This window comes from Muscardinus avellanarius, assembly GCF_963383645.1.
Source record: "Muscardinus avellanarius genome assembly, chromosome: 6".
Classification (NCBI taxonomy): domain Eukaryota; kingdom Metazoa; phylum Chordata; class Mammalia; order Rodentia; family Gliridae; genus Muscardinus; species Muscardinus avellanarius.
Window position 1 is genome coordinate 70,182,633 of NC_137791.1, and position 21,706 is coordinate 70,204,338.

Here is a 21,706-nt window from a genome sequence, read left to right on the forward strand (position 1 = left end):
ATTTATTTTTTTTGTGGTACTGGGGATGGAACCCAGAGGCATTCTACCTCTGAGTTACACCTCTAGCCCTATTTTATTCTTAATTCTGAAAAAGGGTCTCATTGAGTTGCAAAGGACCTTACTGAGTAGCTGAGGCTGGCCTTGAACCGCGACCCTCTGGTCTCAGCCTCTGAGTGCTAGGATTACAAGTGAGCACCACCATGCCCCACAGGAGTTTTTAGAGAAAAAAAAAAATACAGATAGTTAAAGCTCATCTTGTCACCTCTTCCTCTTAGAAAATAACCACTCTTCTGCCTTAGGTCATTTCCACACAGATTTTATACTAATCTACACATATTTACATAAAAATAGCATCCATTTTTGGAAGTAACTTTTAACTTTTTCCTTTCTTTTTTTGTGATGCTTATTATGGAACTCAAGCCTCACACATTCTAGGCAAGTACTCTACCACGAACCCCACCTCCAGCCCCTGAGGTAGTATATTTTATTTATTTATTTATTTATTTATTTATTTATTTATTTATTGTACTCCCACCCAGACCTATTTTATACTTTTTTATTTTGGGGGGGAAACAGGGTCTCTTAAACCAGCCTGTGCGATCCTCCTGTCTCCGCCTCCTGAGCGCGGGGATTACAAGCGTGCGCCACCACGCCCGGCTAATGATGGTTTTCAAACAACCAGGTAAGCAAGAGAATCAAACCTTTGCCTTCTACAAAGCTATATTAACATGTTTGGGTGCAGTGGCACACATGTATAATCCTAGTACTCAGGAGGCTGAGACAGGAGGATCTCAGGCTCAAGGCCAGCCTGAGCAACTTAGTAAGACCCTCTGCAATTCAGCAAGATCTAGTTTATTTATTAAAATAAAAATTTTTAATAAAAAATTAAAATTAAACATTTTAATAAAAATTAAAAAGGGCTGTGCGTAGAATATCCGTGGGTTCAATCCACAGTACCAAAAAAAAGTATGCATAGAAATGTACGGTGACTAGTAAATTTTTTCAGAATCATTTGATATTAAGTAATTTTTTGTTCTAAGAACAAAACTGTATCACTGGATCCATACAGACTTCCATATTTCCAGTTAAAGCAATGTTTAAAAAGTCAACATTTTGTGCCAATTCAAACAAATCAAATGTAAAAACATTTTGAGATTATTAAGGGAATCTAAACATGGACTGTACATTAGATTATATTAAGCTTGATTTTAATCTTGTTAAAGATTTTAAGTTTCTTAAAGGGACAATAGGATTGTAGTTATTGGGAAAAGTCTAATAACCACATGTATTTTGTGTCTGAATTAGACTATCTACTTTCATGTATATCTGGAAATAGGTATCAGCAGCAGAAGCAGCAGGCACAATATTCACCAAGAAAGACAGACTAGTACAAGAATGTAGACATTTGGCCTTGAAAGTGAAGAACTCGACCTGGAATGCGTCCAAAGGCTCCTGTGCTAAGGGCTTGGTCGCCAGCACACAGCACAGGAGGTAGTGGGACCTTTAGGAGGTGAGACCTAGTAGAAGGAAGTCAGGTCAATGCATGCTTGCGCTTGAAGGGGATTCTGAGATTCGTGTGTGTGTGTGTGTGTGTGTGTGTGTGTGTGTGTGTGTGTGTGTCTTTCTGTTTCCTGGCCATATAACACTCTCACACTAAGTTGTGTTATGCCACCAATGGCCCAAAGCAACAGGGCCAAACAACTGTGGACTGAAACCTCTAAACCCACTCCCTTTATTAAGGTGAATACCTCAGGCGTTTTGTTATAGTGACAAAAAGCTGACTGACACACTTTCCAAAATTAAGAACTAGATTATTTTTCTAATTAGACAAGTTCTAGTCTTATCAATAAGATAACCCCATTAAAGGCACTGTACTTCATATCTCTGAGCCCAGTAGGCATTGGTTTATATTCAGAGAATCCAGACTACTGAGGCCAGGCATGGTGGCACATGCTTGTAATCCCAGTACTTGGGAGGATCGCAGGTTCATGGCCAGCCTCAACTACTTAGTGAGGCCTTCTGCAACTTAGTGAGACTCCATTTCAAGATAAAGTATAAAAAAATAGGGCTGAGGGTGTAGTTCAAAGGAAGAATACCCCTGGATTAGATCCCCAGTTCCACACACACACACACACACAAAGACTACTGGGCAGGGGTGCGGCTGTGTGAAACAACACTTGCCTACCATACATAATGCCTTTGGTTCAATCCCCAGCAACTCAAAAACAAAACAAACAAAAATCAGACTATCAAAAACCGCTTTCAGCCAGGCATAGTGGCACATGCTTGTAATTCCCACGCTTGGTAGGCTGAGACAGGAGGATCACACAGGTTCAAAGCCAGCCTCAGGTACTTAGTGAGGCTCTCAGCAACTTGGTGAGACCCCTTTCCAAATAAAATAGAAAATAGGTCTGGGAGTATAGCCCAGAGGTAGAAAGCCCCTAGGTTCCACCCCTAGTACTACCAAAAAAAAAAAAAAAAAAAAAGAAAGAAACAACATTTTCTCATGTCAGGTGCAGTGGTGGATACCTACAATTCCAGCACCTGGGAGGCTGAGACAGGAGGATCCCAGGTTTGAGCCCAGCCTCAGCAACTTAGTGAGACTCTGTTTCAAAATAAAAAGGGCCAGGGGTATAGCTCAGAGGTAGACTGTCCCTGGGTTCAATCCCTAGTACCAAAAATAAATAAATACATAAGAGAGTAAATAAATAAATAAATAAATAAATAAATAAATAAATAAATACCAGCTTTCCCAAAATAGGTACAGAAAAATAACAACCCTCGAATTTCTGTTAAAATATTATCCCACACTTTCTGTGAGATAAAGATTTGATTAATGCTGCTATAACCCATGCATTTCAGGTTATCAGAATGGTTAGAACAAATACCCCAGGGAAAGAATTCCAAAAGTATAATTAGAATGAACTACTAGACAACCTGGATTCTCTCCAAACGGGTTTAACAACCGAAGTGTTGCCTTAGCATTCCATCCATTCTGAGTGTCTGCTGGGCAAAGGGGCAGGGGCCAGGGGCCAGGGGGTACAAGGTGGAGGAGAAATTAGAAGGGGGCTAAATTAACAGCAGGCCATGTGACCCCAAATCTCCACGTGTAGTGCCTGCTGGAGGAGGACGTGCAGAGGCTGCACGCAGTTCCCACCACCAGCACTGCTGAGTCAGGCCACCAACACACTCCAGGGAGCAAGGCCAAAATGACTGCGCGTGGGTCTATGCACGGTATTTGTGCTGTTTATGACTCACACTCGGGTCAAATGCAGGCCTTTATTCATGCAGGTTGACTTCGGGTTGGTCATCATTCAAGTAGCTTACTATTCTAATGCAGTGATGATGAAATTCCTCCTGAGTCACTGAAATCACATAATTACGTTAATTATGATTATAATCACCACCGCAGACAGTAATGTTGGAACAGTATCCTGGAAATCAGTCAAGGTACTCAAAAAGTGAGGCTGGTGGCTCTGAGATGTCAAAACGAGCTGGGCACGGTGGCACACATCTATTTCCATCGGGGAGGAAGATGCGATACTAAAGCTTCTTAAAGAGATCTTACTCATAATCGTACCTGAAGCTCAATAAATCACAGTTTTCAACAAATATCTACTAGGAAACGACAAAAAAAAGACTATTTAACCACAAAGATAATATTTTCTTTCCTAGGTCCAACTTTCAGGTGGCTTATTTAATATAAGTACAGAAGAAATGGAATTCAAGGGGCACTTAACTTGGGGGGAAGGCCAGAAACGTGTTTCAAAATAGGTGCTTGTGAAGTAAAACAGCAGCAAGTGGAATTTTGTGTGTGCGTGCAGAAAATAAAACTATTTTCCCTGCCTAGCTAATCGCTGCCTCCCAGCTTCCCCAAATCTACTTTGGGGACTATATCATTCAGAGACACTCAGAAATCACAGCCGTAGTCCTGGGTTCCCGGGCCTGCCCCGTGACCCTGGTCTACACCGACTGGTCCAACACTCACTTGTGCTATCCCTGGCTGGAGTACAGTGGCATGATGTCCCAAAGACCGAAGATTGCACCAGGCAAGCACACCAGTGCGTGGTGTTTCATCACCCTCTGTCAGTCTGTCTCACATTGTGACACTACTTCTCCGATGACTCCAAACACCAGGCTGTGGACTTGGCACACACCCTGTAAGTCCTGGCTAGCCAAGTCAGAATGGGAGCAGAGTGCACGGCAGGCACAGTTGTGGGATTAACAGAGATGAACACGGCACAGAGCAGAGCTTAAATTAGCCCTCACGCTGTCCACCGCTCATGCAACTATTTTAGTATTTATCACAGGGGCCTGTCACATTCTGTCTACTCAAGAGACCATCGTCTTTGGCGCCCATTGTCTACATGAGATACCACGGGTGCTCGGCAACTCTGAGTCAATCCCCAATTTTACAAGCTGAAAGCAAATTTTACAAGTATCCGCCTTACTATAAATCCTGATTTGTGTTTCTTTCCTCCTGTTCACTTTTACTCCTTTCTGGACGTACCATGGAAAAAAGAAAAACAGGAAAGGCAGATGTATGACAATTGTAACAAAAACCCAGCAGGTACAAGTATCCATAAAGTCTTTGCTTTCATGTAGAGTTAAAAAAAAAAAAATGAGCCAGGCGTGGTGGCACACGCCTGTAATCCCAGTACTTGGAAGGCTGAGATTGCACCCAGGGGCATTCTACCTCCAGGCCTTTTTATTTATTTTGGAATAGGATCTCACTAAATTGCTAAGGCTGGCCTTGGACCTGTTATCCTCCTGTTTCAGCTTCCCTGGGATTACATCCCTGGGAGGGTGCCACTAAATCTGCCTCCCCTATCTTTTTTTCTTTTCTTGGTGGTACTGGGGATTAAACCCCAGGGCCATTCTACTTCTGAACTACACCCAAGCCCTATTTTATTATTTGGAAACAGGGTCTCACTAAGTTATTGATGCTGGCAGCAAACCTGGAATCCTCCTGTCTCAGCCTCCCAGGTACTGGAATTACAAATATGTACCAACACACCTGGATCCCCTGGACCCTTGTAAATCATAGCCTAAGACATGTATCACAATCACTCCAATCCGTAGGGGCCACAAAATTTTACTAAAGATCAGTAAAAACACAGTCTCACCAAGTACAAAAGAAAACCAGCAAGAAAGCTTGTTCCTTCCTTAAATCATAAGGACACGTTTTAAAATAATCCCAGAATAATAAGAAATTAGTAGATCTGCTATATCTGAAAGAAGGCCTCTAGCAATAAAAAGAAGACCACAGCTGGGCATGGTGGCGCACGCAGGTAATACTAGCATTTAGAAAGCTAGAATCAGGAGGATCACGGTTCGAGGACAGCCTCAGCTACTTGGTGAGACCCTTTGCAACTCAATGAGATCCAGTTTCAAAATAAAGAATAAAAATGCGAGGCATGGTGGTGCACGCTTGTAATCCTAGCATTCCGGGGAAAGCTGAGACCAGAGGATCGCGGTTCGTGGACAGCCTCAGCTACTTAGTTGAGGCCTTCCACAACTTAGCGAGACCCTGTTTGAAAATAAAAAAGAATTAGAAAAAGTAGGGCAGGGGGTGTAGCTCGGAGGTCAAATGCCCCTGGAGTCCATCCCCAGACCCATTAAAAAAAAAAAAAGGTTACTGGCAATAATACTTTAGTATTAGGTACATGCTGTGAACCTCTAATAGTTGCTTCTGTCATTCGAATATAATATTACACAAAAAGACTCAAATTTTATCCGTCAAATACTGTTATTAAACTCACAATAGAGCCGGGCGTGGTGGCACATGCTTGTAATCCCCGCGCTTGGGAGGCTGAGACAGGAGGATTGTACAGGTTCGAAGCCAGCCTCAGCTACTTAGTGAGGCTCTCAGCAACTTAGTGAGACCCTGTTTCCAAACAAAATATAAAAAAAGGTCTGGGAGTATAGCCCGGAGGTAGAAAAGCCCCTGGATTCTGCTCCCAGTACTACCAAAAAATAAATAAATAAAATAAAATAAACTCACAATAGTTTATAACTTCTTTTAGATAAGCCTCCAGAAGATAAATGACTTCCAGTGAAGTGCCTGCAAGTTTGATCAATCGTAATCCTAAATCAACTAGGTACAAAATAGTCTGTTAATTCTGAAACACATACAAGCTTAGCCTCATAATTAAGTCTAGATGTATTTCTTCCTTCTCACTTTGCCATCACTGATAAAGAATTCCATTTCCCTTTTATAAGCCCAGTGTCTTCAACAATTCTTTTGTTGATTAGTTGGTGCTGGAAGTTGAACCCAGGGGCATTCTACTTCCAAACTCCAACCCCCAGCCCTTTTAAATTCTGGAACAGGGTCTCACTAAGGTGCTGAGGCTAGCCTTGAACCTGCAATCCTCCGAAAGTTTTTACCCAAGTGAAAAATTTTTTTTCTTTTTTTTTTTCTTTGGAAACAGGGTCTCTTAAGCCAGCGCGGCTGGCTTGGAACCAGCGCGATCCTCCTGTCTCTGCCTCCCAAGCGCGGGGATTACAAGCGTGCGCCAACACGCCCGGCTAAAAATTTGTTTCTTTGGGCAAAGAAAAAGACAGAGACTGGTTGGCCCAGCTAATACATTAGTTTACTTCTACCAGAAACTAATAGGTATCGTAACAGAAAAAGGTATCATGGTCAAACAAGTTTAGGACATTACATTAAATAAAATTCAATATGCTTTTTATCACAGGACTTTTTTCTTAAACATTATCACGTTGCAATAGTGTTCTCAAAAGAAAAGGATAATATGCCATGATTCCCAAACTTATATCACTAGAGTTCGCTGTTGTTGGGCTGGGATTGAACCTAAGGCTTTACGTATGCTAAGCACATGCTCTACCCCAAAGCTATAACTCCAACCACAAGTTTGTTTTTTTTGTGGGGGTTGTTTGTTTGTTTGTATACACTGGGGATTGAACCCAGGGGTATTCTACTTCCGAACTACACCCCAGCCCTTTTTTTATTTTAAAACACTGTCTTACTAAGTTGTTGAGAGTCTCACTAAATTGCTGAGGCTGGCCTCAAACTTGCAATCCTCCTGTCTCAGCCTCCTAAGTACTGGGATTACAGGGGTGTGTGTCACCACACCAGGCAAGAGTTATTTATTTCATATATAGTATTACCAGTTAGCCTTCTTCAATAAAGCATATTTTGAAGAACATATTTTGAGAACCTCAAATTAGAGGTTAGAATTAGGTGCTAATCAAATCTCAGTTATAAATTTTTAACTCCTATGTACTCCAATTAGCCCCTGCTGTGGTTTGGATATGGTTTAACTGCGTCTCCCCAAAGCTCCATGTGTGGAAGGCTTGGTCCTCCGTGAGGCAGTCTGAAGTGGTGTGGACCTTTTGAGGCAGAGTCTACAGGATGGTCCTCGGTCAACCGAGGGTGCGGCCTCAGAAGGGATTAAGGTTTAGTTGTTATAAAGGCTTAAGGCTGACTGATCCCTGAGTCACTGTCTGCCTCCTGTCCCACCATGTGATCTGTCCACCCACATGCTCTACCATCCACCAGGAGCTCTTCCTAGAGTCGAGATGACCCGCCAGTGCCACGCCCCTGGATCTCTAGAGCCGTGGGCTAAATAAGCTTTTCTTCCTATGTAGTCTGTCTCAGGTATTTGATTACAATGAGGAACAGCGGACTCATACAGACCCCTCCCTTTAATCACTGGCTACATCTTTAAAACTCTCAGTAGCCATTGTCAAATGTGAAGTAAAACAATTATTTGTAAGATCACATAGATGAACTAACACATATTGCCACCTTCATGAAATAATCAAACCGAAAGCAGATGCTATTTCACATTAAGGGCAGAATTATGAGTGACCCAAGGCCTATCAAAGGCACTGTTCTCTGTGCATTTCAAGATCAAATTGGGTTAAGCTTATCAGAATATTTTAACAATTATAATGAAAGGAAAGACTTACCAACAGAAGCTGAATTTTTAAGCACCGACTCCTTTGGGGCTCCTTTTTCAATTCTAAGCGTGGCCCACTGTTGGGAAACAAGAAGTATTCACTTAAACTCTTCCTCAGATGCACTGTAAATACTTAAATCATGCTTATACCGAAGTGAAATTAGACATTCGGTCTTGACGTTTTTGTTTTCTTCAGTGTTGGGGATGGAGCCCAGGGCCTCACACATGCTAGGCATGCACTCTGGCTCTGAGCCACATCCCGAGCATGTAGGGCTTTTGGAATGAATCTCTGATGACGCGGTATGACAAGCCCTGAGAATGCGCTCATACTAGTCCCTGACAGTGCCCTCATACATGTGGAAAGGACAATATTCACCCAACCTAAATCCTCTCGCACACACCGCTGCCTAATAAAAAACTCCTTGAAAAGGCTGGGAAGTATGACAGGCAGAGAACGGGTTAAAGCATCAAGAACATGAAGGTCCTGTCTCCACCATGTCGCATCCTATTAAGAGATCTGACTACAATGTACCAATAAAAAATTTTTTAAAATATGGAGGCCTGGAAGCCAGATGTGGTGGCACAGGCCTGTAAGCCCAGTACTTGGGAGGTTAAGAGAGGAGGTGTGCAGGTTCATAGCCAGCTTCAGCAACTTAGCCGGACCCTCAGCAACTTAATAAGATTGTGCTTGTCTAGCATGTTAGAGACACTGGGTCCCATCCCTAGCACCAACCAAAAAAAATGAGTCTGGGAGCAGGGCGTGGTGGCACACGCTTGTAATCCCAGCATTTGGGATGCTGAGACCAGAGGATCGTGGTTCACAGACAGCCTCAACTACTAAATGAGGCCCTCTGTAACTCATTAAGACCCTATTTCAAAATAAAGAATAAAAAATAAGACTGTGGGTGTAGCTTGGAGGTAGAATGCTCCCTGGGTTCCATCCCCAGTACCACACACACACAAATGAGTCTGGGTTTGAAACGGCACACTCCTTCTAGGCCTCAGTTTTCTTATTATAAAATGAGGATAAAGGGTCCCATCCCACAAGGTTGCTGTCAGGATCGAATGGCATAACACATGCAAAAATGTAAACCTTGGACGAGAGCCGGGGGTGGTGGCGCATGCTTGTAATCCCCGTGCTTGGGAGGCTAAGACAGAAGGATCACACGGGTTCAAAGCCAGCCTCAGCTACTTAGTGAGGCTCTCAGCAACTTAGTGAGACCCTGTTTCCAAATAAAATATATTTTAAAAAAAAGGTCTGAGAGTATAGCCCAGAGGTAGAAGGTTCCACCCCCAGTACCACCAAAATAAATAAATAAATAAACACTAGACACAAAGTATAATGATTATTTTCATAACAAACTAGGCATTTAGGTATAGGTAGGACACATTCAAAAAGGCATCAAAAAGAAGCGGTGCAGACTGGAAAAGCCAGAAAGAATCAGTGAAATCACTAAGAAAACCATCTGGTCACCTGGTTAGTAACCTTAATTAAGCTGCAGAGGGGAAATGTTAGAACTGAGAGGATCTGTAGGCTTGAGAGAATTTAAGAACTGGGAAAACAATTCCCAACTTTGCTTTGAATGTACATAGGAATATAAAGAAATATACTGAGATGTGATTTAAAAGTTTTTCAGTTTACACATGTCTCAAGCATTTCAAAGGTCATTTACCATTCTAACATCATAGTTTAAAAATCACAAGAAAATGTTTCAACTCAGCATTCTAGAAAATACCCAAATGCCATTTTTTAGTTTAAAAATAAGCAATTAGGGGCTGGTAATTTAGTTCAGTTTGACAGCACATGGCTAGCAAGTACAAGGCCCTGAGTTCATTCCACGGATGGATGGATGGAGGGACAGAAGGAAGGGAGGGAGGAGGAAGGAAGGAGAGGGGAGGGGAGGGGAGGGGAGGGGAAGAGAAATATTTACAGGACTGAAGGTCACACTGTCTAAACTGATTGATTTGAGAAGAACAAAGGAAAAAGGAAAACGCATTGTAATTATTATAACTGAACATAAGCACCTGTGAAAAGACCAAAAGACAGATTCATTAATATGTCAAAGCAAAAACCTCAGTTATTACTAGGCTCACACAGGTGTGTTAACCAGAGAGATTAAAAAAGTTTTTACAGTCTGGCAGGTTCGGTGGTTCCTGCTTGTAACCCCAGTACTTGGGATGCTGAGACAGGAGGATCATGGAATTGTGGACAGCCTCAGCTACTTACTGAGGCCCTCTGCAACTTAGTGAGACCCTGTTTCAAAATAAAAAATGGGGCTGGGGGTATAGCTCAAAGGTAGAATGACCCTGGGTTTAATCCTAGTACTGCAAAAAAAAGAAACTCAAATAAATAAAAAAAGTAATTGACAGACTAAGTAACCTAAGACATAAGCATGGAGGTCAAGGAGAGTGGCTTGATGGGCCCCAGGAACCCGCCAGGACCCTCAGCATCAAATCACAAAGCCAATCTAGAGTGGTTGCTAATGACAGTAAAACTCAGTCTTGATCTGGCTGCTTCCTTTCTTCTTTGCTGACTCTGTGCAGGAGCCTCCAAACTCTGGACTTCTAACTTTTCTTATCTGAGGTCAAGGTTAATTTCCATAATTTCTCATTTAAGCTCTAGCACCCATTATCATGTATAAGTAAACCAAAGATATGATAAATATATATATACATATTTTTTTTTTCAGTAGTGGGGATGGAACCCAGGGGCACTATACCTCCGAGCTACACCCCCAGCCCTATTTTTAAAAAATAAAAATAAAAACCCCCCCAGTCCTTTTTTTTTTTTTTTTTTTTTTAATATTTACCCAGAGGCTTTCTACCTCCGGGCTATACTCCCAGACCTTTTTTATTTTATTTTTTTATTTGGAAACAGGGTCTCCCTAGGTTGCTGAGAGCCTCACTAAGTAGCTGAGGCTGGCTTCGAACCCGTGCGATCCTCCTGTCTCAGCCTCCCAAGCGCAGGGATTACAAGCGTGTGCCACCACACCCGGCTCTTTTTTATTTTTCAAACAGGGTCTCACTGAATTGCGAAGGGTCTCACTAAGTAACTGAGGCTGTCCATGAACCACAATCCTCTGGTATCAGACTCCCAAATGCTGGGATTATAAGCATGCACCTGGCTTGATAAAATAAATTATTGTAAGCAACCAATCATTAATCTCAGGACTTGTCAAGCATAGTAGTGCATACTAATAATCCCAGTACTTGGGAGGCTGGGCCAGGAGGATCAGAGGTTCAAGGCCAGTGTCAGCTACTTAGTGAGGTCCTCTGCAACTTAGTGAGACCCTGTTTCAAAATAAAATGAATAAAATAGGGCAGGAATATAACTCGAGGTAGACTACCCCTAGGTTCCATTCTCAGTACCACACACAAAAAATTAATTATTCTCAGAACTCACATTTACTTTTAATTGTGGACATGTGATTTTATATTGTATATAAATGTAATTGCCTTTCATTGGAACAATTATCCCATACTTAAATGATGAAAGATATTGGTGCTTTTGTAGCGATTAAATGCTGTTATACCCCCTCTCTCCAAAATTCACTTGTTGAAGTTCTAACCCATAATACTTCAGAATGTTATTATATCTGAAGACAGTCTGCATTTTTCACACACTTTTATTGGTGTATTATAGCCTCACGTCTTAATGTAAATCATAGTGAAGGGTCCGATAATCGCCCACCAACCCAAATATTGAAGGACTCACAAGAGATGTAAAACGCACGCGAGGTTTATTGTGCTGCAGCTGTCCCGGCTAGCCAGGGGTCAAGACCAAGACACTATGGCCGAGGTTTGACCCCTCCCCACTCCATGCTCTGAATTTTATAACCCTAGGAGGGAGTGGTTACACACGAGGGAGTGGTTACACACGTCAGAGCCCGCCAACCTTAGAATACAACCAATCAGATACACGGACAAACAAGTACAACCAATAATTTTAAAACATGCATCCACACACGTCAGAGCCTGCTCTAACTTTCCCACCCACCTTGGCTGGGCCAGGCTTATCTTTGCACTGAATAATCTGCCTGGAGAGCAGATTAGCCTGGCTTTGTTTGCTGATCTAGCTCAGAGATATGGGGATGGGGTCCCATTTACAAAGACCTTGGCCGGCAAGCTGGAGATTAGAGGCTTTGACCTTGTGGGTCCCCTACCCTGGTCCTTGAATCCTGCAACCTGGGCAGCTGGGCTTATGGATCTCCATTCTATTTCCAATCCTACCTTACTTCTATATCTTAACTCTATATTTTAATACCTTATTTCTAATCCTAATATGGAAGAAGACTTCTCTAGTTAACTTCTCATACTGGGGGGAAAGCGCTTCTTCCAGCCCGCTTTCCAGCACCCCTACAATAGTAATGGTGGCGCACATGCACACAGCACTTGGTGGGCTTTCCTCCCCCAGCTCCCTCCCCGCTCCCCATACTGGGTATTGAGACTGACTTGGTCTTCTCTCATATGTGCCTAACGTCAGTGGAAGTGCTCTTTCTTTGATCCTCCATGTCTTCCCCTAGACCACCACCCTGGCTCCACTGGAGTTTCTCCTGCGTTATCTGGAGTCCCTCTTATATCTCAATTACTCCCTATCTTCTGCGTAAGAGAGAAAACATACGACCCTTCACTTTCTGTGACCAGCTACTCTCATTTAGCTTAATGTTCTCCAGGTCCATCCGTTTTCCTACAAGTGACATTATTTTGTTCTTTATTGCTGGGTAGAATTCCATTATGTGGAGACCCCTTGAACCTGTGATCCTCTGTCTCCGCCTCTCAGGTACTGGGGTCCCAGGTGTGTGCCACCGTGCCTGCCTTGCATTTTACTCTTAGAGCAGTGTCGCTGTACGGTCTGCTAGGGCTGACATAACCGAGTACTAGAGACTGGGCAGCTTAAACAGCGGAAATTAATTCCCTCATGGTTCTGGAGACTAGAAGTCCAAGCTCAAGGTGCAGGCGAGGCTGGTTTCATTCTGAGGCCTGTCTTCCGGGCTGGCAGGTTCTCACTACATCTCCGCCTGGTCTGCCTCCTGTGTGCCTCCCTGGTAATCCATTCATCTGTTGATGGACACCCAGGTTGGTTCCATAATTTGGCTATTGTGAAAAATTGTGCTGCTATAAACATGATATGCATATTAATGTAATTCAAGGATTCCAGTCCCTTTGGAAAGATATCCAGGAGTGGTACAGCTGGATTGAGTCTTTACAGAGGTGATTCAATCTCAGTATCATGTATGGGGAAAGGGAGGGAATGTGGAGAAAGCTCACGAAGTCTGTATGCATGTATGTCCCTGTCACTCTGAACTACATTATAATGTGAGCCTACAATGCACCAATAAAAGTATAATAATAATAACAACAATAATAAAAAAGAGGCAGTTCGGTTAAAATTAAGCCATTAGAGCAGTTCTGAATCCCATCTGACTACTGTCCTTATAAGAGGAAGTTTGAACACCCAAAGAAATACCAGGGAGGCACACAGGAGGCTGACCACGGGGAGATGTAGTGAGAACCTGCCAGCCCGGAAGACAGGCCTCAGAATGAAACCAACCTCGCCTGCACCTTGAGCTTGGACTTCTGGTCTCCAGAACCATGAAGGAATTAATTTCCGCTGTTAAGCTGTCCAGTCTATAGTACTCAGACCGTACAGCGACACTGCTCTAAGAGTAAAACCAAGCCAGGCACGGTGGCGCACACCTGTGACCCCAGTACCTGAGAGGCTGAGACAGAGGGTCACAGGTTCAAGGGCAGCCTCAACAGTTTTGCCAGGCCCTCAGCAACTTAGGGAGACCCTGTCTCAAAACAAAAAAAGTAATACAGGGCTGAGGGTGCTCAGAGGTAGAATATCCCTGGGTTCAATCCCCAGTACCCACTCCCCAGAGACATTTAAAGATAGATTAAGGACAAGGAAGAAGAGAAGGAAAACGTATAAAAACTCATTATTAGACTCATTCAAATAACAGCAGCTGGCTGCCATCTGTAGCCAAATTAAACAGTTTCTTGGAGAGGCTATCAACTTGACAATCTAAGAACTCAGGCTCCAGATTCAATCTAAATCCAATTCCACCCCTGACAGCTGTATGGTGCTGCCCAGATAAATTTCTTCTGAATGCCCATCCCCAGATCGATCAGTGGGAGTAGAATAAATGAAAAGCACAAGGCTTTGACAGCTTTTCTTCACTATTAATTTCTATCATAAATATCTGTAGGCTTCTAGCACATTTATTTCCAGCATCAAAGAGAACTTCTCATGCAAAGGTGTTAATAATCATCTGAGAATTATTGGGGCAACATTTTGTGTGTGTGTGTGTGTGTGTGTGTGTGTGTGTGTGTGTGTGTGTGTGAGAAAAATAGGTCTGGGCTACACTCCCAGACCTATTTTATATTTTATTTGGAAACAGGGTCTCACTAAGTTGCTGAGAGCCTCATTAAGTAGCTGAGGCTGGCTTTGAACCTGTGGGATCCTCCTGCCTCAGCCTCCCAAGTACTGGGATTACAAGGCGTGAGCCACCACGCCTGGCTGGGGCAACATTTTTTTTTTTTTCAGTGATCCTCTTGTCTCTGTCTCCAAAGCGCAGGGATTACAAGCATGTGCCACCACGCAGGGCTGGGGCAACATTTTTAAAACAAGTAAAACTAATTGCTGAATGGAGGAGAGAATAAAGGGAAAAAGTAATCTTCAAAAAGCAAGAACATCCGGGCATGGCGGTGCACTCCCAGCATTTGGGAGGCTGAGACAGGAGGATCACGGCTCACAGCCAGCCTCAGCTACTTAGTGAGGCCCTTTGCAACTCAGTGAGACCTTGTTTCAAAATAAAGAATAAGACAGAGGGCTGGGGGTGTCACTCAGAAGTAAAATGCCCCTGGGTTCTATCCCCAGGACTGAAAAAAAAGAGCAAGAAGGGCTGGGTGTGGTGGCGGTCCTATAATCCCAGGATTTGGGAGGCTGAAAAAGGAGGATCACAGGTTCAAGGACAGCCTCAGCAAGTAGTGAAACTCTCATCAATCTAACAGGTCTTGTTTCAAAACAAAAATAAAATAGGGCTAGGGCCGGGTATGGTGGTGCAGGCTTGTAATCTCAGTATTTGTGAGGATGAGACAGGAGGATCGCAAGGCTTGAGGATAGACAGACAGCCTCAGCAACTAGCAAGACTCTCATTGACCTAATGAGATCCTGTTTCAAAATAAGAAATAATTTTTAAAAATTCGGCTGGGGGTGTAGCTCAGAGGTAGAATGCCTCTGAGTTCAATCCCCAGTAACACATACACATACACACACACACACACACACACACACACACACACACACGAAAAAGAGAAAAGAAAAATAGGGCTAAGGTTGTACCTCGGAAATAGAATGCCTTTAGTTCAATCCCCAGTATCAAAAATAAGAAAAAATAATAAATAAAATGCAGGAAGAAGTGCTGGAAGTGGTGGGGCACACTTGTAATTCTACCATTCAGGAAGCGGAGACCTAAGGATCCTGGTTCAGTTTGAACAGCCTCAGCTACTTAGTGATGATCTTTGCAACTCAGTGAGACCCTGTTTCAAAAATTAAAAAGACTAAAAAATAGGGCTGGGGGTGTAGCTCGGAGGTACAATGCCCTGGGTTCCGTCCCCAGTACAAAAAAAAAAAAAAGCAGAAAGAATTTGCTCTGAATGTGTGTGTCCAAAGAATCTGAAGTTAACTCTTAGCTTCACATGTGCAAACAAACAAATCATTAATTAAAACAATAACAAGAGCCAGGCGTAGTGGCATACGCTTGTAATCCCAGCATATAGGAGGCTGAGACAGAAGGATCAAGGTTCGCAGACAGCCTCAGCTACTTAGTGAGGCCCTTTGCAACTCAGTGAGACCCTGTTTCAAAATAAAGAATAAAAAATTGGGCAGGGGTGTAGCTCAGAGGTCAAATGCCTCTGGGTTCCATCTCCAGACCCACAAAAAATAATAATAAATAAAACAATAACAAGAATGTCCCAATTCAAACGTCATAAAAATGTGGACATTGCAGTACCTACTATGCATCAAGTGTTTCCGTTTCCTCTCATTTAACCTACAGAATGGCTCAGTGAATCATATTCCTATATACACACGTACAAACTAGGCTTGAGATGTTAAGGGACCTGCCTAAGGCCACAAGGCGTGAAATTTATTTATTGCCGGGCATGGTGGCGCACGCTTGTAATCCCCGCGCTTGGGAGGCTGAGACAGGAGGATCGCATAGGTTCGAAGCCAGTGAGGCTTTCGGCAACTTAGCGAGACCCTGTTTCCAAATAAAATATTTTTTAAAAAAGGTCTGGGAGTATAGCCTGGAGGTAGAAAGCCTCTAGGTTCCACCCCTAGTACCACCAAAAAAAAATTTATTTATTTATTTTTTTGTGTGGTCCTGGGGGTAGAACCCAGGGTCTTTCTACCTCCGGGCTATACTCCCAGAACTATTTTATACTTTATTTGGAAAGAGGAAAGAGGGTCTCACTAAGTTGCTGAGAGCCTCACTCAGCAGCTGAGGCTGGCTTTGAACCTGTACAATCCTCCTGTCCCCGCCTCCTAAGCGCAGGGATGACAAGCGTGCGCCACCACGCCCAGCCTCAAAATAAAATTTTAAAACATGGGAGGGGGCCGGGGAATGTAGTCCAATGGTACATTGCTACACCCTCAGCTTTTAGGAGGCCACAGGTTCATTCCGCGTGTCCACCATAAAAAAGAAAAAACGAGTGAAAGGAAAATTAGTCCTTATTATATGTCCACTGCCTGCACATCTGGTTAGACTACATCAAATCTTACAGATCATTTCCTTACTTTCTTCTTCTCCATCAATCCTATATTCTCCCATTCCTGTGTGTGTGTGTCTGTGTGTGTGTGTGTGTGTGTGTGTGTGTGTGTGTGTCTGCGCGCGCATGCGCGCGGGCACACGCACACATGGGCACACGCATGGTATTGGAGATTGAACTGAGGGAGTTCTACCTCTGAGCCACACCCCCAGCCCTATTTTGTTTTACCTTAAACAGGGTCTCACTAGATTTCTGAAAGTCTCACTGTGTTGTCAGGGCTGTTCTCGAACCTGAGATCCTCCTGTCTCAGCCTCCCAAATACAAGTGGGCACCACCCCTCCCAGCTTTTCCCATTCTTTATCACTCCAGTCATGAATCTTAGGCCAATGAATAACAATACCTCCCGACTCTTATCCCAATGATTAACTTTACAACTAACTTTCATGGCTAAAAGCAGCACCTTTCAATGTTTAATCCATACTGTTATTTTAAGTTGTTGTTAAAGAAACATAAAATCTCTACACACAACCCTGCTGGACACATACACCCTGCTGTCCAGATATACTGCTCTCTACACATTCCCTTAACCACAAGTTTTAAGTTTTACTTTTCAAAACTCATATTACTTAAAAATTCCCATATTCCCAAAGCTCATATTAATAAAAAAAATTTATCATATTCACAGATATATTGACTAACATGTTCACACTGCCCTCAGAAATCACTGGTTTAGAGATGCAATAAACTGTGTGTGTGTGTGTGTGTGTGTGTGTGTGTGTGTGTGTGTATTGAGGATTGAACCCAGGGCCATTCTACCTCAGAGCTACACCCCCAGCTTTATTTTTTATTCCTTATTTTGAAATGAGGTCTCACTAAAAGTAGCTGAGGCTGGCCACAAACCTGTGATCCTCCTGTCTTAGCCTCCCAAATACTGGGATTACAAGCGTGAGCCACCATGCCTGGCTCACTAAACCTAAGTCAAATTTTCAAGGTTTGCCATATCAGAGACATACACACACATCTAGAGACACCTAGCCATGCAGAAGGCATGCAGTAGGTACTCAGTAAATGATTATTACACGAACTGGTACGCTAAGAAGGGATCAGAGAAAAGCACAGAACTCAGTGAGTTGACAAGTAATAGGTGTCATAGTCAGCTATTGTAAAGGTACCTTACATACTTCAACCCCCAGAATTTGAGTTGTGGTCATAAAAAAGCCACTTATTGACAACAAAATTTGTAAAAGTAAAAACACAATGCAATCTGGGTATGGTGGTGCATACTTGTAATCCCAGTACATGAGAGACTGAGACAGGAGGATGGGAGATTTGAAGCCAGGCTCAGAGCCGGGCGTGGTGGCGCACTCTTGTAATCCCAGCATTTGGGAGGCTAAGACTAGAGGATCACAATTCGAGGACACCCTCAGCTACTTAGCGAGGCTCTCTGGAACTTAATGAGACCCTGTTTCAAAATAAAGAATAAAAAATAGGTCAGGGAATGTAGCTTGGAGGTCAAATGCCTCTGGGTTCCATCCCCAGACCCGCAAAATCAAATAACAAATAAAAAATAAATAAAACCAGGCTGGGCAACTTAGCAAGGCTCTCAGCAACCTAGTGAAACCCTTATTCCAAATAAAATATAAATCAGACTGGAGTTTAATCCCCAGGACTAAAAAAAAACAAAAAAACTAAATGACCCTTTAAAATGGCATGTTAACAGCCGGGCATGGTAACATGCTTGTAATCCCAGTCCTTGGAAGGCTGAGATATGAAGGTCCCAGGTTCACTGTCAGCCTCAGCTACCTAATGAGGCCATCTGCAACTTAGTGAAACCCTATTTCAAAATAAAGAAAAAAAAATAAGGCTGGGGTTGTACTAGGAGGTAGAATGCTCCTGGGTTCCAACCACAGTAGCGCGCGCGCGCACACACACACACACACACACACACACACACACACACACAATGTTATATAATTAGTGAGACTCTCTTAGTGAGAGCCTGTTTTAAAATTTAAAAAATTAAACCAGTTATGGTGGCACTCTTTGTATTCCCAGTACTTGGGAGGCTGAGGCAGAAGATCACAAGCTCAAAGGCAGCCTCAGCAAGTAATAAGACTCTGATCAACATAGTGAGACTCTTGTTTCAAAATAAAAGTAAAGCCGGGCTTGGTGGCGCACGCTTGTAATTCCGGCGCTTGGGAGGTTGAGACAGGAGGATTACATGGGTTCGAAGCCAGCCTCAGCTACTTAGTGAGGCTTTCAGCAACGTAGTGAGACCCTGTTTCCAAATAAAATATTTTTAAAAAAAGGTCTGGGAGTATAGCCTGGAGGTAGAAAGCCTATGGGTTCCACTCCCAGTACCACCAAAAAAAATAAATAAATAAAAAATAAAAGTAAAATAGGACTAGGGGTGTATATAGGAGGTAGAAAGCCCCTAGGTTCAATCCCCAGAACTTTCCCTGCAAAAAAAAAAAAAAGTTGAGAATTATCCAATTCTGAACAAAGTCCAAATAATCTTTGGTCTAGAATATAAAGAAAGAACCAAGGCCGGGTGTGGTGTCACAGGCTTGTAATCCCAGCATTTGGGAGGCAGAGACCATAGGAGCACAGTTCACAGACAGCCTCAGCTACCTAGCGAGGTCCTTCACAACTGAGACCGGTTCAAAAAATAAAAAGACTAAAAGCCGGGCGTGGTGGCGCACACTTGTAATCACAGCATTCGGGAGTCTGAGACAGGAGGATCAAGGTTCGCGGACAGCCTCAGCTACTTAGTGAGGCCTTCTGCTTAGTGAGGCCCTCTGCGACTCAGTGAGACCCAGTTTCAAAATAAAGAATAAAAAATAGGGCTGGGGGTGTAGCTCGGAGGTCGAATGCTCCTGGGTTCCATCCCCAGACCCACAATAAAAAAATTAAAAAAATTAAAATAAAAAGACTAAAATAAAAAAAGAACCAAATCAACTTAGAATTTACCATGGAATAATGGAAACCAGAATGCCTAGATCGTGAATGAAGTCTGCAAATAGATAGAGAATTATCCAGAACTAAAAATGTTCTCTAAAACTAAACAATTGGCACTTTTAGGCATTGAACCCAAGGGTGCTCTACCACTGAGCAACATCCCCAGCCTTTCTTATTGCTTATTTTGAGAAAAGTTTTCACAAATTGCCCAGGCTACAGAAGAATTTGAGACTAGTTTGTCATCCTCTTGGCTCAGCCTCCAGATTAGCTGGGATTATAGGCCTGTGCCACCATACCAGGCAAAGGAAATTGTCCCTGTAACTGGGAAAAAGCAATACAGTATTCTAACCCCAGCTTAAAAGAAACGTTTTGAAACATCTAACACTGTTCTTAGGCGAAGGACGGAAAATCTGGGTTTCCACTTTCCTCTGTTGCGCCTAGGCAGAAATCACTGTGGTATCACACCTCCCTTCCCTAATGAGCCCAGCTGCTCCCAAAACATAAGCAGCCAAGTCTAATAAATCAGTTGGCCTACAAAATGAATGAATCTCTATTCTGTGTGTGTGTGTGTGTGTGTGTGTGTGTGTGTGTGTGTGTGTGTGTTCATTTACTTGGGATTAAACCCATGGACACTCTACCTCTGGGCCCTTTTTTAAAGTTTTTTTGTTGTTGTTTGTTTTGAGACAGGTCTTGTTAAGTTACCAACTTCAAACTTGTGATCCTCCTATCTTAGGCTCCCAAGTACTGGGATTATAGGCATGTGCCACCACACCCAGCTAATGAATCCTTATTCAATTTCTATATATCCCAGGCATCCCTGTGACCTAATAACTTAGTCATAGCAATGAAGGGTGTTCCTTAGGCTGCCATCTACCTGGTTTCTTAGCTAAATGGTGTGTCTAGAACTAGAAAACTGGCAATACTGAGCAAACTAAACTCCTTGATTGACAAGGAGCTCATCTCCCAAAGTCTTCAACTTTAGTTGAACAAATATTAAAATTTAGGGCATGCCAGGTATGGTGGCCCATACCTGTAATCCCAGTGTTTGGGAAACTGAGACAGGAGGATCACAGTTTCAAAGACAGCCAGCAACTTAGCAAGGCACTAATTTAAAATAAAAAATAAAATAGGGCTGGCAGTATAGCTCAGCAATAGAATACTCCTCGGTCCAATCCTCAGCATTACTACCAAATAAATAAATAAAAATAAATAAGAAATTAAGGCATTGTCCAGCTAGAGGTCAAATCCTAGATTGTAAATAATCCCATCATATTAATGATTCCATCAACAGTCCTAGATTGGCAGTAATTCCATCCATCCAATGTAGCCATTTGCCAGGCTAGGAACAAATAGCTGGTCACTCCCCTTTGACATCTCTTTAGCAGTATCTATGACAAGATAAACAGGAGGGAACAGGGGAAGCCAGGGGAACAGATTGCCTTCACTAAATTCTCACTTGGGATATAAATCCCAAAAGATATTGCTGTATGGGATGCCAGTTCAATCATTTCAGGGGTCTAAAGATGAGGGAACAGCTGAAGAGGATGGTATTCCAAAGAAAATCTATGATAGAAAGTAACTAAGTACAGGACTTGGTGGTACTTGCCTGTAATCCCAGCTACTCAAGAGGCTGAGACAGGAGGAGTGCAAGTTGCAAACCAGCCCACACACAACTTAGTGAGAGCTTTTAGAGAAAAAGAATTTTTTTTTAAGGCTGGGATAGAGATTAGTGGTAGAATGCCCTTGGGCTCAATTTCCTAGAAAAATGAAGAAAGAAAAAGTAAGCAAAGGCAGCAGCTAAGCAGCACAATATAGTGTGCCTATGGTCAGACTGCACCTGCAGTAAGTCCAACACTGAGAAAGAACTCCCAAGTAGGAACAGCAGAACTTTAAAAACTCGAGGACTGAGGATGGAGAATCAAATATAACTTCAAGGACTCAGCCAAGAAATAGCCACAATGGGACTCAAGGAGGACCTAGAATAAAGCAGGTAGGAGCCCCTCAGTTTAGAGGTGTCTATCTGGGGGTCACTTCTCTACTCAGGAAGAGCA

At 42.9% G+C, this 21,706-nt stretch overlaps 1 protein-coding gene across 1 annotated transcript in view; it reads right to left on the reverse strand.

Annotated features, from left to right (window-relative positions):
- The window catches only part of GPAT3 (glycerol-3-phosphate acyltransferase 3), a gene marked incomplete at both ends in the record, with an annotated part of 85,192 nt that overhangs the window by 62,068 nt on the left and 1,418 nt on the right, over nt 1-21,706 (reverse strand). The window contains one exon of the mRNA XM_080697744.1: nt 7,936-8,002. Within this exon, the coding sequence (XP_080553870.1) occupies nt 7,936-8,002 (67 nt within the window). The remainder of the gene's footprint in view (nt 1-7,935; nt 8,003-21,706) is intronic.